Genomic DNA, 17,668 nt, shown 5'->3' with positions numbered 1-17,668 from the left:
AACCGAAAAAAAAAAATCGGAGATAACCAAGGGCCAGGGCCCTGCCACAGTTTGTGAAATCGCTTGTCATGGGGTTGAAACTCTCGGAGCCCTATACATGAAGGTAGTCGTGTCGACTGAAATTGTCGGAGCTCCGTGGGAGATGGGTGTTGATCACTGCTCCAAACTCCTTATTTTTTTTTTTGGCGAAAAATACTTTTCTATCCATAATGTCATGAGAACTTCAACACGGGAAAGTATAAAATTGATTTTTTTTTGAAAGGTCAAGGATGTAATTGCTCTCGACGAAATGTTGAGGATGATGCTAGAAAATTAGCTGAACAAGGACCAAATCGAGAGTTATCTCTATCCTGATCCCAATTCTAATCTCAGTCGAATCTTTAATAAGGATCAGGACCCTCAATCTATACGAGAAAGTATTATATGTAACGGTTGTGCTATTTAGGATTATGTCACAAGATATATAAAAAAATATTATTTTTGTCAATAATAAATTATTTTTGTTAATAATAAATTTTTTACTATTTTTATTTATATAGTAAAAATTAAAATGATAAATTATTATTACCTTATAACGTTATCACATAATACATCGTCGCATATAAGATTTTGTCGGCACGCGCCTTCTAGATGAAAGGGGACCCTGACAAAAGTTGCCAAGACATATATCATAATTCATGACGTGTCCACCTCCAATAATGTCAAACTTCTTCCGTTCCTCTTCTGCCCGTTGTTTTCCCATATATGTCTCGCCTTTTTGCATTTTCAGATACAAGAGGCAGCGTACACGCGGCATCTTTTTGTCATGAGAGATGCTAAGTCCTCCAATTCGGATGGCGCGAAAGCATAGGCTAATGGCACATATGTAATTATTGTCAAAACCATGGGCATTTATTGTAGCAGAGATATTCGGAGGAATCGGAAGCTGATATTTTCCCAGGAGAAAGCTTTTCTATTTTGTTATTTTAAATCTTCTGTAAAAATATAATTATGTAAGAAAATTCCTGAGTTCAACGACTTGAATATTCAGTTGCCGCGCCTCGTACGAAAATACCCCATATGAAATATTTTCATACTTGGAAGATAACGTTTCGTACAAAACAATCAGCTGACTGATGTTTTGTACGAAATGTTTTCGTACTCGAAGAATAACGTTTTGTACGGGAGTTTTGGCTGAATATTCAGCCGTTGGATTCAAGAATTGCTCTAATTATATAATATTGATGATTGATATCGATAATGATACTTTATACCACCTAGGGTCAGACCTTCGCATTGTGCGCTACGAGAGTATGTAAAAATTTATTAAAATTGAACTTATTCAACTTTATGGAGATATATTTTAATTTATTTAGAGATCTCTTTTACAAATTTTTTTACTGAAAAATGTTTTAATTTATTCAACTTTTTTAAAAAGTTTTTAAATTTTTTCAAGAGAAATGTTTAATATCTATTCAAAAATCGAGAAATTTATTTCATTTTTCAATATAACAATTATAATAATTATGGTTGAGCAGTTGAAAAATACTCAATCACAAGTTCAGGATATTACAAAAAAGCTAATGTTCCTTCTTCAACTTCCTTTCTCTTCGAATTCGCGAGGCATGGAGCTAACCACACTTTGGGCTTTGTGGGATGGAGCACACCAAACCTTGGACGTTGTGGGAAGAAGGATGCTCGGCAAAAATTGGGAAAGCTCGTGTTAGGTGTTGTTGGTAGGGGGAAGAGCGAATTAAGTGGTGGGAATACAATGTACTTGAAAGCGAAATTAATTGGTAGAGATGGATTGATACAATATTCGGAGCATGTGAAGAGGCAAATAACCACGAGCTGAACGTTTACAAACGGAGGCGTCTTATAAGTGTTTTTCGACTTTATATATATATATATATATATATATAATAGATTAGCACAAATTAGTAGAAGGTTTTATTAATACTATTATTGAATTATGAATTTAATAAAGGAAAGATGAAATGTGAGAGCATGGAAGTGAGCAATCTATATATTGTATATAATATATAGGTTTACTAACAAAAAATAGTATAAAATTTTCACATTTTAACATTTTAGTATGGACTTTTTTCCTTAGCCTAAAAATGTATAAACTTTCGATTTGATGACAATTCTAGTATGCCATCAAATTTTCCGTTGACTTGAATCAAATCGAGACCACAGAGGGTACCGACAACTCCATCTGGGGGGTGGTGGCCGAAATCGAAGCCCCTACCCCTTGGAATCGGGAGAACCCTCAAATCATTCTTCAGATTCTAGCAGTTGGAACTACGACCCCGGCCATCACCCTTGATTGGGGTTGCCGGTGCCCTCTGTGACCTTGAAATTAATGAAAATTTGACGCCGTACTAGAATTATTATCAAATTGAAAGTTTGTGTATTTTTAGGTAAAGGAAAAAATTCGTGTTAGAATTGTTAAAATATAAAAAATTTGTACTTTTTTTGTTATTAACCCTAATATATAATTGCAAAATGGGGAGAAGATCAATGTCGCTGCTCCAATTTTTAAACCCTCATCTCCTCATGACTCAATTCTTCACTTACCCCATGACATTAATTAAGCATTTTAATTTTTACATGGTTGACATTCATCATATTAATGCAACAACCACATTAATTGAACCATGAAAATTCTCAAAAATAGTCAGGATGAAGTTCAAAAAAGTAAATATTATCTTGAGCAAATTTGGAGATAGATATGAGATTTTTGGATATATTAAGAGCATATAGAATATGATTTAAGTGTAAAGGACGGGAAAAAAGTTTGATAGTGGAAAAACCAGAAACAAATATGGGAAGAGATTTAGCATCTCCAACATAGACGTGATTAGAATTCGGTATCTCATCATGAATGTTTAGGTAGGAAAGACTGGAAGTGACATGATGTGTTGCACTTGAGTCCATGTATCAATCAAGGTCATGAAGTCCCTGAGGGGATGCTTCAGCAATGTTAGCTTGAATCTCAGAAAAATAACTGGACTGACAAAACGGGGCAGTGTGGTCGGGTCGGTTGCAACTCTGGCATAAAATAGATGTGGCAGTCGGGCTGGAGGCAATTGCTGGGCCGGGCTGATGGGATCCGAGAATTAAAGCTGCCGGGCTGATTAAAGAGGCCGGGTCGGATAGCTAGCGTGTCTCGGATCGGGTTGAAATTGTAACCATGGCCGGTCGGATAGCCTTGTCTCCCTTCTCCTCGCATCTGCCCTGCAAAGTTAGGGTTCGAAGAAGAAGACAGAGAGCGCCCCTGCCAGCGTCCCTGCACTCCTTGTCCTCTCATACTGCCATAGCCGAGATTCCGATTGTTGCCTCCCCCTTGTCCATGCTCGTAGCCACCGTAGAAGCCACTATTGCCTCCGTTCCCTCCGTTGCCCTTGCCTTTACCTCTGTTCTTCCCTTTTCCACCGTAGCTGCGATTGTCATTCTTTCCGCGACTGTCAGTGTAATGCACTTCAGCCGGAGGTGATCCAAGGATTCCGGAGAGGGAGCCGGAGCCAATTGTTGTGACTGCTGTGGGTAACAGCATACGACCGCCGTTCTTCAGGCCCCATGAGCAGTGAGGTGAGTTCATCAATGCTCATTGTTGCCATTGTATCCGACTTAGCTAGGATAAGCGGCTCCCATTCAGGTCCTAATCCAGTGTAAATTCGTCGATTTACCTCTGTGGGAGTTTTGGGTTTTCCAATTTATGCAAAGCTGAGAGCTTTCTTCTTGAAATCGTTGATAAATCCCAGCATTGTTTGTGATCCTTTGCGTAGGTCACCCCACTGTTGTTCCAGAAGATCTTCCTGGGCAGCCGTCTGACTGAGAAATGCCGTTTCCAGAGAACGCCATGCTTCATTAGATGTCTTGGCAGAAAGGATGGTAAACCCAATTTCTTCGGTCACAGCTAGAATAATGCAGGTAAGGATAAACCTGTCTCTAGACACCCACTGTAAGTGCTCTGGGTTTTGTGTGATGCTGCCGTCTGGTCCTTTGACTGTTTTGTCAGGTTCTGGTACTCGACTCTTGGGGTAGGGAAGAAGCCCGTAGGTCTCGAGTAAAGGGCTCATGTTACCCCTCCAAAACATATAATTTAGACCATTCAGTTTGACTTCAATAGTGGGAATTGAGGAGGGAAGGTTGAGGGTTGAAGTTAGATCAGCCATAGAAGGTACAGGAAGGAAGAATGAGAACTGACAGGATTGGGAAAGAAATAAGAGAGATAGGTTAGCCTTGTTAAGGTCGACTGTATCACTCGACCGTATGCTCTGATACCATCAAAGACTAGAGGATTTTGGCTGAAACCTCAACTTAACGTTAGAGTTATATTGTATTGAAATATATAAAGCTGTACATGACATGTTTAAGGAAGGAAATAAATGCAAAATAATTACATGATTATAATACAGCACCTATACAAGGAAATCTAGGATTTGGAATCATTATTTCCTCTATTACCACCAATACTGACGCCCAAACTGTCTTTGATGGTGTAATTTATTCACTCTATTTTTGCTCTTGATGATTGATAAGTTGGTGCTGTGGCTGGCTGATTATGAATAGATTAGCTCATTATGAACATCCTGCTCGTTTCTTTTTGTTGATTGGAAGATCTGAGGATCGGGAAGTAATTCCGATGTAAGTTCTAACCTCTCCAAACTGACAACTCCTGAGTAAATTTGCTTTGTCTCAGGTATATGCATCCTCAGATGCATCTTTCTGCGATTCCTGGGGTCAATTGCTTGTCACGGAGAGTTTGCGGATACTTCTCTTTATGTCGGGATTTCTCCACTTCCTGTGCTCTTGTTAAATCTATAGACTTGGTTGAAGAAAGCAACAACAGCTTGGACAAGGGTAACTACCTAGAGCTGCGCCAACGGATGCGCAGTTTCGCTTCTTCTGGTGATTTAAGCGGGGCAATACAGACCTTTTATTTGATGAGATATGAGTTGGGGACCGCAACTGTTCACGATTATAATGTTATCATATCTTCCTATCTGAAATCGAGAAGTGGAAGTATGGATGGTTTAGCTGAAGTGTACGCGGGTATGAAGAGATTCGGGCCTTCTCCCAATGCCTTGACCTTCACTATGCTTTTCAATGGGATGCTATCTTTTCGGTATCTCAAAGAGGCAATTTCCATGCTCCGTGAGATGCGCACAGCTGGTTTTGTACCGTCTTTTAGGTCTCTAACCAGAGCGCTTAATATGTCACTCAAGAAAGGGTGCTTAGTCAATTCGATTGATGCACTCGAGCTAATGTTGGGACTGAACTTCATGCCTACTAAGAACTCTGTGCATTCCTTGATTTCTTTGATGATCAGTGAGGGAAGGTTTCAGCAGGCTTATAACATTCTCTCTGTTCTGTTCGCCAGGGGCTATTTCTGCTCCGCCAATAGCTTTAATCTACTTTTGTGGGTCTTATGTAAATCGGGATGCAGTTATTCAGTTCTGGAGATATTTTGCTTGATGAAGAAGAAAGGCATTTTTCTGGACGTTCGCTCTTACACTGCTTTAATTTATGGTTTTATCAAGGAAGGCTTACGTAAGGAAGCATTTCAATGTTTGGATGATATGAGGGCTGATGGAAAACAGCCCAATGTGCGAACATACACAGTGATTGTGAAGTTTCTTTGTGACGAAGGAAAAGTTGATGAAGCACTTTCCCTTTTGGCGCTGATGGATAAGGAAGGCTGTGATGCTGATCTCTATGTTTACAACATTATTATTCGGGAACTATGTCTTAAAGACAGATTTGCTGACCTTTCTGAAGTGTTTCAGATTCTCAATCAAAAGGGGTTTGTGCCTGATTCCTACACATTTTCTGCTTTGCTCGATGGACTGTTAAAACTTGACAAGGTAGAAATTGCTTACTGCCTATTCCATGATTTGATTTCTAACGAATGCCCTGTGGATGTTGTTGTGTACAATATAATTCTGCACCAACTGTGCCAAGAGAATAAAACCGAGGAAGCTTTATCTCTGTTGAAGTTTATGACTGATAAAGGTTGCATGCCAACTGATGTTTCCTACAACATCATCTTGAATGGGCTTTGCAAGGAGAACAGACTTGATGAGGCCTTACAGACATTGGACCAGTTAGAATGGGCTGCCAGTGGACCTGATGTGGTTTCTTTTAATACAATTCTGTCAGCAGCATGTAAACAGGGTAACTCTTCAATGATTAGAAGGGCTTTATACCGTATGGAGTATCAAGGTGTCAAGCTTGATGTTGTAAGTTCAACATGTTTGATGCAGTATTTCTGTAATGTTGGGAAATTTACAGAATGTTTCAAGCTATTAGAATTGATGATGAGCAATGGTCCTAGCCCCTCAACTGTTACCATTAATGTGCTCCTTCACCACCTTTGCATGAACGGGATGCTGGGAAAAGCTCGCCAAGTTCTAGACTTTGCTAGAAGTTATGGGATTGCCCCATATATTACTTCGTATAACATTCTTATGAATGCTTCCTTAAGGGAAGGAAATTTTTTACTGGTTGGTCATATTTTTCGGGAAATTTATAGCCAAAATCTCCGGCCAGACATTGTCACGTATGGATCTGTCATTAGTGATCTCTGCAGAAGGGGGGAGATAACAGCTGCTCTGCAACTGAGATTACAGATGCTAAAAAATGGGCTAGGGCCAGGCATTGCAATCTACAACACATTATTGGAGGCCCTTTTTCGGAGAGGGAAGTTCTGGGATTTTATAGCTTTGTTAAAGCAAATGAACCTGGAAGGATGTGAGCCTAATGAGGTTACCCGAGAAATTCTTAATCGAGCAAATTCAAGAGGGTGGACTAAAGGAGTCCCAAAGTTTGCAAAACTTTTAGAGTTCGTTATCGGGAACCTGTAGGGAAGTGTATCTCGTGGGTGATAAGGTGTAGTTGCTCACATATTGCATCCCTTTCATGAAGCACTCCCTTCTACATCATGACTGGTGGAAGAAGATCGACTTTGATGAGCACCTTATGAAGCTCAATGGTGTTCATGTTCTTTTTGTTTTGGGAGATGGGGGCAGTTATAAACAGGTACCCTCTTGCTCCCTCTTGCTAAAAGGTTTCAAGATTGCATTTTTACTATAATATTTTTCATGTTGTATTAATGTTGAATTGGTATCTCTTGCCTGCTTTCTGATACTTTACTTACAGGTGCGATCTCGGGCAGCAGATTCTGATAAGGTAGTAGTTGCTCACATATTGTATCCCCTTCCTGAAGCACTAAACCTTCTGCATCATGACGGGTGTGATCTCGGGCAGCAGATTCTGATAGGGCAAATCAAGGAGGCCCACTTGGACGTTTGTATTATCAGGATGCTTCACCAACTACTGAAGGGGGAGGATTGGAGATGGATGCAGGTTTTGTGAGGCATACACTTGTCCAATCAATATTTTCGGAGGCTGGATTGGTTTACCGTGGATCTTGAATGTGAACATTTGGTAATGGATGGTTGGATACTTGAATAGCATACTGAATATGTTGTCTATGCCATTCACAGGGTATCATTTATGTCAATTTTTCTGTTATTGTCCACAAATTATAAGATTTATTTTGTAAGATTGATCCCCCATGAGCGCACAATAATTATTAATATTTTTGCCAGCTAAAAGGATACTGTTTCCAGTATTTTGCACGTTATTGAGTTGTGAAATTTTGAGAACATGATTTTAAGTATTAAATTGTGCTCAGGATACTATCTATGGCTCATAGACAATCGACCAACAATAATGGTTGACTTTAGCATGCATTATACTTTAATAATATTAGTATTTATGGTTTTCACTTCTTAGTGTCTTGGTGATTATGCTATTGTGAATCCTCCATTAGTTCTCTATCTTCATTGAGAACTGAACAAGTAACTAAATTTTTATTTCTTTAATTTCATAATTGAATGACCTATTATGAGCAGTTAGGAGCTCCCACCTTCTACCTAAGAAGTGCAAAATACCTTTCTACTAATAACAAAAGGAAATTTGTAAAACATTTATGAAATGCAATTTTGTGATTGCTGATTTTTTCCCCCATCATATTAATGAGTTCTTTGTAAGATTGTTCATTACATATTTGAAAATAGAGAATGGAAAACATGGACAAGGAAAAAGCTAATAAAACATCTTGAGCCCTTATTGGAGCCTCAAAAGTTCTCTCTTATTCAATTTTCTTGCATATGAATCCTATCACATGCAAGTCTCCGGCAGTTTGCAAAAATTTTCCATCTTTTGCAATGCTATTAGCATCAGTGAGTCATGGTGGTTGTATATATGGTTTATGACAGGGTCAAACTGTGTCTGGAACAAATTTGGTGAACTTAATTTGACGATCATTGATAGGACTCAGATATTTTTTTGAAGGCTTTTGAATATACTTTAATATTTATAAACATATATCTCTTTGGTTGCAGATTTTGGATTGATATAAAGAGCAAAGGAAGGTGCTGTGTCTGTTGGGAGTTTGCCAACAAGTGATATATTGGACGGCCGTTCTATGAGTGGATATGTTGCTAAGCTGCTGTTTTTCATCCACATCTTAGGATGTCAGCTGTGTGAACAGTTTTGACTGCTATCAAGCTCACATCAGTGCACTCTTTTGCTTCCTAAAGTGCAATCTTGGTCCAGAAAATTTACGTGCTGAGTAGTTTCTTCAGGTCTCCTACTTTGGCATATTGCAGCCATTACTTGGCCACTACTTTGCATGAGTAAATGATGAATGGAGAAAGGGATTTCAGGTTGAAACTACTCAAACAGAACATCATGTGTTCGATCCAGCACTGTCTCTTGTTGCTGTCTCCACTACTGGAGATGTTAATGATTACAAGGTAATTGTCTCATAAATAGCCTTCACGACATCAAAGTTGCAGATCATTTAATCAAGTCATTTGCTTACCGAAAACAACTGAACCTCTATGTGATGAAAAAGATCTCATGCTTTGTGGTTTCTCTTATGTATTGTGCACCTACTTTTTGGCTGTTGGTTCCAGTTTACTTACATTAAGATTACACTTAAAATCTACTCTTTGTTTCTTTGAGAATAGCAAGTTTCAATACAAATTTATTTTTAACTCATCTTCCGTAGTGAAAGCTTATCACCATATTCGATATTTTCTTGAAAGGATGAGGATGAGAAAGGTAAAATTGCTTCTTCTGGAACCAATAATCTGCTTAAAACACATCTCTAGAGTTTCAGTGCTTTCACTCTTGCTTCTTCATTCAAAGAAGTATGTATTTGTAAATAGTATATTAGAGGAAGGCGAATAGAGTTCGTGTATTTTGTTACTGTTGTTGGTATGTTTATGTTCTATTATTATTATTATTATTATTGCTTTAAGCTATATTATAGAATTCTTGTTCGATATCTATATATGGTATTTCTAAATAAAATATTTCTATATAATCATATGGTATATAGATGGAATATGTCCGATTTCATGCCCCTTCATGTATGTTTACCTGATGCCATGGAAGGCCTTACTCCTATTCCCTCTCTTATTCATGCTGCTATCTTTCCTTTTTTCGCCCCCATGACGCCATGCAGGAAGGGCAGGGAGACATCAAAAAAGGGGATCTAGATTGATGAAAAGATCCTTTCATTTAGCTAGAATCTGTCAATGAAACTAGAAGCCTTTTGTTTTTTTTGTTTTTTTCCCCCTTTCTCTCTTGTGGCCTACCATACGATATATTAGTGAATAGGTAAATGTCTCATCCATTATGAATAACGATAGTATGGTTGACTATTATAGCTATAATTGTACATGCCTTAGACCAAAGTTATTATTCTTCTTTTCTCTCTCTTGAATCCCAGATCCCTGAGTTTCGTCACTCTTATTTAAGATTGAATTTACCATGAATTTGTGCTCACCTCTTCACTTTATCTCCACAGCTGCCTTCCTTATGCTTCAAGTTTCAAATTAGATTTCCCCTTTATCCTCAATTTTCATTCGAAAATGCCCTTAAATTGCATTAGAAAAAGGCATGAACATGCAACCCATCATATTATATTTGCATGTCTTAAATGCTCATTCGGAGTGCAGCAAAGAGTTAAGGACTCACGTCTAAGAATTGGTTTAAGTCCATTTGTCGAGATAAGTTTCAGTCAGTGAAAAGGTTGGCCTAGCCTGCCTTGTATTAGTAAATCATCATTAAAATATAGTTGTGGAACATTAAAGTTGACCTGCCCGTTTTAGTGTGTTTTATTACTGCCTATGTTGTATTGCCAAATTATCTTTCTCCAATAATTATTATAAATCTCTTGATTTTTCCTTATTTTTAGAGCGTCTCAGGCACACCACCCCCAGCAGTTCTGTAATACAAGGGAAGGGGAATGAGAATTCTCTCGATTGACTATGCTTTCCTGTTATGTATTCTGAATAGGTTGTGCCGTTTCTGAGCGACGATGTGAAAAATAAAGACTGTCCTTGACAATGGCAGGCTGTGTAAAAAAAAAAAAAATCCGGGCTGCCTCTTGAAGAAGGCTGGAGATGGCGCTGAAGATAACAGTGAGTAATATAGTGTATTTTTTAGTGAGTCTAAATTCTCGATTGATTTAATTTGTCTAAATATTGGCCTTAAATACCATGCTTAGTACATTTTATATGTCCATTGATTCAACTAAGGTACATTGTTTTGGTATTGCAGGACCGGGTAAAGTTAGCTGGTTCCCTCCTTTAGCGCGCGCTTGGGATACGACATCAGGACTAAATTTTATTCTGAATTTATTCACTGTAACAATTGTTGATTATTCTCCCACAGGGCTCTTAAGTTCAACCCCCGAGTCGTCTGTTTTCCTACTGGTTTAGAGGCTATCTATTCTTTTGTACCATTAATTATAATTATATTTATTGTATCAACTGAAGTTTTTATTTTTTAATTAGTATTTAATTTATTGTCTCTTTCAACAAAAAACTTTTTAACACTTTTGACAAACTTTATTTTAACTTTACACAAAAAGGTATCTTGAAAAACTGAGCATTCTTTGAGGTACATTCATTATTACTCAATGATCTCAACTGAGCATGAGCAGACAATCACATTTTATTAGTGGCAATTATTTTCTTTTCGCAGCATTTTAGTACATTTACAGGTGAATATTTTTGTTTCATGGATTGCATTAGATTTTTATATAGAATCATATTTCTAGCTATCATATATTTTTCTTTTGAAAGCGTGCCCGGTTTAATTTTCTAATACTTGTTAAATGAAATAATTTATTATTTTAATTTTAAAATGAAATTAAATTTGTATTTACACTAAATTAAATTAGTATTTAATGTAATTTAAATTTCTAATAAATTAAAATTATTTTTCATTTAGTATTTATCAATTTTAAAATTAGAATTTATTAGAATTTGATTTTCTAATATTTTAAAAGATATTCTATAATTAGTATTTTAGTTTAGAGTAAAATTATATGAAATTTCAACAAATAAAAATAAAAATATTTAAATTGCGCAGGCAGAATTTTTAAAATATTTGATTTTAATGAGAAAAAAGAGAATGAAAAAAAAATCATAGAAGTATTAAACTTGGATGAGGAGAAATGAATTCAAGACCACTAAATTGATCCAAAGACAAAATACTAATGCACCCGCTTTAGCATACGTGATTTTTAGAGTTACTATAATTGTTTTAATTTCATTAATTTCCGATTTAATTTTTTTATTTGAGGGAATTTCCAAGGGATTTTGTCAAAAATTTAAAAGATAATTTCTCAGGGATTCTCCCTTCCAAGGAAATTTCCCTTAGAAATCCCTTGTAAATGCCGAAAATTCTAGTAGTGGTTATTAGAGAAAGTTCAGTGTCACACCGTACAAATATGGGTAAATTAAGGAAATTAATTTTGGTATTCATGATAATAGCAAAATGAAATGGAGACTCACTTGATTAGTGAAGCAAAGTATTAGCCCAATGAAAATTGGGTATTGAGGGTCTTAAGCAAAATCACGCAGCTCTCAGACATCTCCATTTTCAACTATCTACACGGCAGCAAAAGAGGAGTCTTTTTGGTTCTCGGGCACAAGGTTGTGCCACACCAGAGTCACCGGATCAAAGTTGGACGATGGTGGACCAAGCCGATGTTGCCCCCTCAAGCGGTTGGGGCCGCGATCACGTCGAGAAAGATTGGATAATGGCAGGACTGCTATTTCTCTCGACCTAGTCGAGATTTGGGCCTGATCTTGCCAAGATCTGGCCGGATTTGTCTGAATCCGACCTATTGAAGCCGGCACCTGGGCTGACGTGCCCAGATTCGGCCAAATGTTGCTGAAATCAGCTAGATCTTGGCTTAGACGAGTGTATCCACATCATAGATGACTTTCTCGTGCATCCTTTTCCGAGTGACTTGAGGCTTTAAACCAATTTCTATAAACAATTTTAATCGAAAGACAATATCGGTAACTAATTGAGAAATACAAAATCACCACGTCACCTCATTCAATTTTTAGTGCGCCTGTGCATTTCGACACAGGTGCAGCAAGCTCAAACTGTGTCTACATATGGGTTTGGTTTCCAAGCCCTGGTTTTGATGCCTAAAGACAAGACGATGTTCAGCTCGTAAACATCCGTTTTTTTCTTTTTTCCCCCCCGGACCCCTCATGTTCATAACCTCCTTTGATCAACGTAAATCTCGAGAAAAATCATTTCAATAAACATATTACCAGATTCGAGTACTCTGGACGATGGTTGATACCGAGGCAGTCGAAATTGAGTTTCTAAGTAGAAACGATGGAAGGTCCACAAAATCGAAACGTAAAATCGAATTGTGAAATCGTAAGTTTCTATGGATACTGAATATAGTGTTTCAAAAATAATTCCATACATTTTTTTCGAGAATTATAACCTTATTTGAGGTAAAATTGGATATTTTATATTCCTAATAATATTCTATGAATCAAACCAAATATTTTACTCTTGTTATAATTCTGAATGTCGATCTTGAACAAAAAAAAAGTGAGGATACAATAAATTATAAATTAGTTCTTCATTTTTCTAAGTTATAAGAGTTAAAAAGTCAATCAATCCCCTTAAATTGGAATGAAATTAATAATTTAGTAAAATATTTGACTCGGTAAAATTGAGTTTTTACCAATTTTACTGAACAAACTCGTATTTGTACGCGAGTCTACTAAATTTAAGTTTCTATTGCTAGTTGACTCATCATGGAAAATAAAAACGTAACACGATAAGTTTCGAAGGGTCAAAATTGAATTTTTCACATAATTGATTAAGACTTGTAAGCACCTCGTTTTGACCCTAACTTGGTGAAAGATCAGAAATGAGCCCCCATGCATATCATTAGTCGAAGGTTGGACTCAAGCGGAAGAATTTGCTGGAGGCCATCCTCAGAAGACCATTTTCAAGACACCAAGATAACTCCTCGAGTTCCTTTCTAAAGTTATTCTCCATTTTTTTTTTCCATTTTTTGTGCCTATTTCAAGAATAATATGGTATGGTTGGAATCATTTTTTTAGGGTTTGTACAAGAGAAAAACAGCTTTTCAAAATAACGTGTAATTCCCATAGATTTTATTTTTAAAATCTTACCATATGTATTTTTTCATAAAAAAATCGACACCAAAATTACCTTGATTGATAAAAACTTGAATCTTTTGATTACAACATTTTTATTCAATAGAAGAGGAGTTCAAGATGGAGAAATCGATATTCTCTCGTCGCTAGAAATATTCAACATTTTTAGCTAAATAATTATTTTCCAATTATGAAAATATTTTTTGGTAAATTTTTTCTACAAAAATATGCCTAGTATCTTTAAAAGGGGGTGAGAATGAAGTTTCTTATGAAATTTAGGGACTAAGGCAAGATTAAATCAGACCGAACTAGTTTAGGTCGAACTAGTTGAACTCAGTTCCATCATTTAAAAAAATAAGGATGACTCGCGTGGGAGGGAAGAACGCCGCGTGTACAGTCGCATGGATGGTATCCATGTGAGCCAGCCAACTAGTCGTCCTGGACCACAGAATTTCAAAACTTATTTTTAGAACGACCCCTGTGCTCTCGATAATTACAAAACGATCCCCGACTCTGCTTCCTCTATAAATAGGTCATTTTTAGAGTTAAAGGACTTTTAGCAATCTCATGTGTTGAAAATTGTTGCTGAAATTGACCCAAAATGCCCACATTATACCTATATTCTAGCCAAGATATTAAGGAGACCCCGTAGGAATCCCGACGACCTATTTTGGAGGTCGAGTTGCCTGAACTGGGGCAGAAAAAGGTAGAAATCTAATTTAAAGATTCTGGTCGGCCCACATTCGAGCTCTCTAGCTCGAGTTGAGGTCGATTTACACTTCTTTCCTTCATTTCCTTAGCTGCTTCTATATAATTATATAGTGAAAAATCGCATTTTACTTTCATTTCTTTACATTTCAAGTTAACTTTTGGTTAACTGATGATGATCAATGATAAATAGGCTAATACGCTCCCGGTGAGACCCTTGATGCCGTGATTCGGCAAGGGAAAGAGGTCGGCGTGTTGCGAGAAAGTTATTCGGTAATATGTATGTATATATACATGTATATAATTAATGAACCTCCCAATAGGGACCTTAAAAAAAGACTGTTGGATCAAACCCGAAAGGACAGAAGCCCATTGAAAGGCCCGGTTAGCATTGATGGCCCAACTTATGTCATACATACATATATATATATATATATATATAAATATATATGTATGTCATGCTTGCATGCAATAATAGTGCACAATCACTATACAAGCCTATATAGATCTAATTTGCTGTGTGTTAAACAAGCCTTGTTAGATGCTTATAATCGTGTAAAGTGCTAAGCACTATTCATGTACACATTACGAAAATCATATTCACATTTTTAGTATATGATATTTTATCAAATTCTAGTAACTTTAGTGAAGCAAAGCGCGAGACGACAAGTCGAAGAGCGACAAATAAGCCACACCAAAAACAAGGGTCCTCTAAGGGAGCCCCTGCGAGAGGAATGAACTTGCTCGGTTATCGGAAGACTCTCCAAAATAGTGGAGTCCTTATGAGAAAGTAAACTTGTCAGGATTATCAAAAGATTCCTTAAAAAGAGCAATATGAGAAAGTGAACTCGTTAGGATTATCCAAAGACCCCCAAAAAGGAACCTTAGGAGAAAGTAAATTCGTCATAATTATCAAAAGACTCCCAAAAAGTAGCTCTCACAAGAAAGTGAACTCGTTAGGATTATAAAAAAACTCCTAAAAAGGAGCCATACGAGAAAGTAAACTCGTCAGAATGATTGAAAACTCCCAAAAAGGAGCTCTTGCGAGAAAAGTAAACTCGCTCAGTTATTAAAAGACTCCCTGAAGGGAGCCCTTGCAAATAAAATAATCTGGCTCGGTTATCGACTAAACATGATGCAAGGAAGGTGTAGTCATACAAGCTGTTTGATGAATTACTTTTCAAACATAGTACGAGGGCCGATTAAGGCATATCAGCCATTTTAAGTTTACATTTGGATACTTGTTGATATTACACATTTTAAGTTTCCTTACCTGTTTGATGCCTTAAATAATGATAATAAACAGTACTAAAAGCACTGATATTGCTAGTTCACTGCAGCAACATTGCAGGGCCTATGTATTGGCAAAGAAACCATCGCAACATTACATCTTCGAGGTTCTCATTGGACAATGACCTTACAGGAGGAGGAACCTCTTGCAAGTCAGGAGCTACAGGTAGTGCGTCTCCGTTGCCACCGGAGTTACATTGACCGCTTGGCCTGCAATCACACCAGTAACACAATGAAATCCCTGAATAGGCAATGGAGCAAAGTCATGTGCTTTCACGATCATCTTTTACATCAAGACTCACAATGGCAAATTATCAACCTCTTCATCCGAACATGACACCTTTGCTTCCGCGGCTTGGGGGACAGCCTTCATGGCCGAGATGTCATCTCTTTCACTTGACCTTTGCAGTCTCCTTCCAGTTGCTCCTTTGCGCCCGGAGTCACGAGATCAACCATGCTCAAGCAATTTACTCCCAGCCATTGTTCCAAACGGCTGAGAGTGGAGGGAAGTAATAGACCTCCCAATAAGGGCCCTAGAAAAAGGCTGTTGGATCAAACCCAAAAGCATAGAAGCCCATTGAAAAGCTCGCTTAGCATTGATAGTCCAACTTCTAAAAGCAACGGTCACAAGCAGTTATTTTGTAAATCCTTATACAAAATCTTTCTCAGCGTAAATTTTTTACATTCACAAGTACTCGAAACCGAGACCTTGTTTAAATAGAACAAGCGTCGAACCTGTTGAGTCAATCCACGTTGGTTATTTTGACCCCTTAAATTTGATAAAGCATTAATTTTCTTTCCCCCTCGTCCCATTGTTCTTTTCCTTTTCTTGCTCTCTTACCAAAATTGGTACCTCAGGCCCCCTCCTCTTGCACGGTGATGGACATATATATAACACAAGACATTTGTTTTCCTTTAAAAAAGTACAAATAAGTATATAATTATATTTTTTTACAACAAATTTAGTACATTTACAACGCCTTCTCAGGACGTATTTCATAGAGTTTCTTCATCAAATTATCTTTTACTAGAAAAGATGGAGATGATTAATATTAATATTTTTCATTACATTACCTTCCTCATGCACACATAAGTCAGATGTTCGATCAGTAAAAGATTACTCGTCCTTAACTTTTCGAAAAATTCCTTCATCAATGGTTGTGAATGATTGATTTTTTTTTCAATCTTAGTTCCATAAAAGCAAGTCGTATCCCATGAAAAGAATTTTTTGTAAGCAAATTGCATATGTGAGAACGATTTTATCATTTTATATGTAACTAGTTCTCGTGCTCGTGCTTTGCAAGAGCAATTTTATGTTTTTTTTTTCCAAAATCTAATATAGTTTCAGGTTTTGGACAAGAATTTCAAAATGACTTCTCAAAAGTATATCTTTCGTGCCTAAGTTAAATAATATTTTCATTGATTCACTAAAACTTAATAATTCTTCACAGTAGTGTGTAATTCATTGTTGTACTAAACAAAATTATTAGAGTGCCATGTAAAAGAGATAAATTATTTATTAAGAAAAGTAAGTTGCAAATGACAATTAATTAAAGCTTCTGATGCAATTTTTAAATTTCATCAACAATATAATCTTTCTAAATATACATTTTACAGAATAAACTGTTTCCACTTGAATTTAGTGGGCATTAATTATAATCTAAACTACACTAAAATCGGATAAGAAATGTAAAATCAGAACGTTTTTAGCTTGAGTCATAATTATGTTTCTATGATTACTTTTTGAAAGTCTATTGTTTTTACCTTTCGTACATAAAAATGATTTATTAAATTCTAGTGATAGTGAATCACAAAAATAATTTGTTACAAATTTCAAAATGCGTGATTTTTGCCATCTTTATCCCCTTTTTTCTTAAAGAAAGAGGAATGATAAAAGTAAATGCTTATAGAAAATTTATTTTTCTAATGCTAATAGAGAATCAACTAACATCCAAGTATAAGTAATATTTTCTACAAAAATGTGTTTTAGGTATCTTGCTCAAAGAATATTTAACGAAAACGTTTCTTAAGTAATGCTTGATTAATAGAATAGTAATAGTTTTTAATATAATCTTAGTAATCTAATTGCATGCATTTCTAATTTTTTAAACATTATGAACAATCTTAGTGAGATTTTGATGAAAAGAAATATTTGA

The 17,668-nt window shown here is 36.5% G+C and overlaps 1 protein-coding gene across 6 annotated transcripts; it reads left to right on the top strand.

The window, feature by feature from the left end:
* The first annotated feature begins 3,226 nt into the window (after positions 1 to 3,226).
* Positions 3,227 to 10,861, top strand: LOC116200012 (pentatricopeptide repeat-containing protein At1g09900-like). Of its 6 annotated transcripts, none has more exons than XM_031530661.1 (7): positions 3,227 to 3,573; positions 3,771 to 3,915; positions 4,688 to 7,026; positions 7,147 to 7,434; positions 8,397 to 8,810; positions 10,420 to 10,487; positions 10,627 to 10,858. In XM_031530661.1, exon 3 carries the CDS (start codon positions 4,692 to 4,694, stop codon positions 6,849 to 6,851), a length of 2,160 nt encoding a protein of 719 aa, XP_031386521.1. In that variant the 5' UTR covers positions 3,227 to 3,573; positions 3,771 to 3,915; positions 4,688 to 4,691; the 3' UTR covers positions 6,852 to 7,026; positions 7,147 to 7,434; positions 8,397 to 8,810; positions 10,420 to 10,487; positions 10,627 to 10,858. The 6 variants fall into 6 exon arrangements, with proteins under 6 accessions (XP_031386521.1, XP_031386522.1, XP_031386517.1 ...); XM_031530662.1 differs by having other exon boundaries at positions 10,420 to 10,511; XM_031530657.1 differs by having other exon boundaries at positions 10,363 to 10,487.
* The last annotated feature ends 6,807 nt before the right edge of the window (positions 10,862 to 17,668 follow it).

The sequence above is a fragment of the Punica granatum genome, chromosome 3 (assembly GCF_007655135.1).
Source record: "Punica granatum isolate Tunisia-2019 chromosome 3, ASM765513v2, whole genome shotgun sequence".
In the NCBI taxonomy this organism is placed as follows: Eukaryota; Viridiplantae; Streptophyta; class Magnoliopsida; order Myrtales; family Lythraceae; genus Punica; species Punica granatum.
Note: the sequence above shows the minus strand (reverse complement) of the source record. Positions and strands in the feature narration are given on the sequence as shown.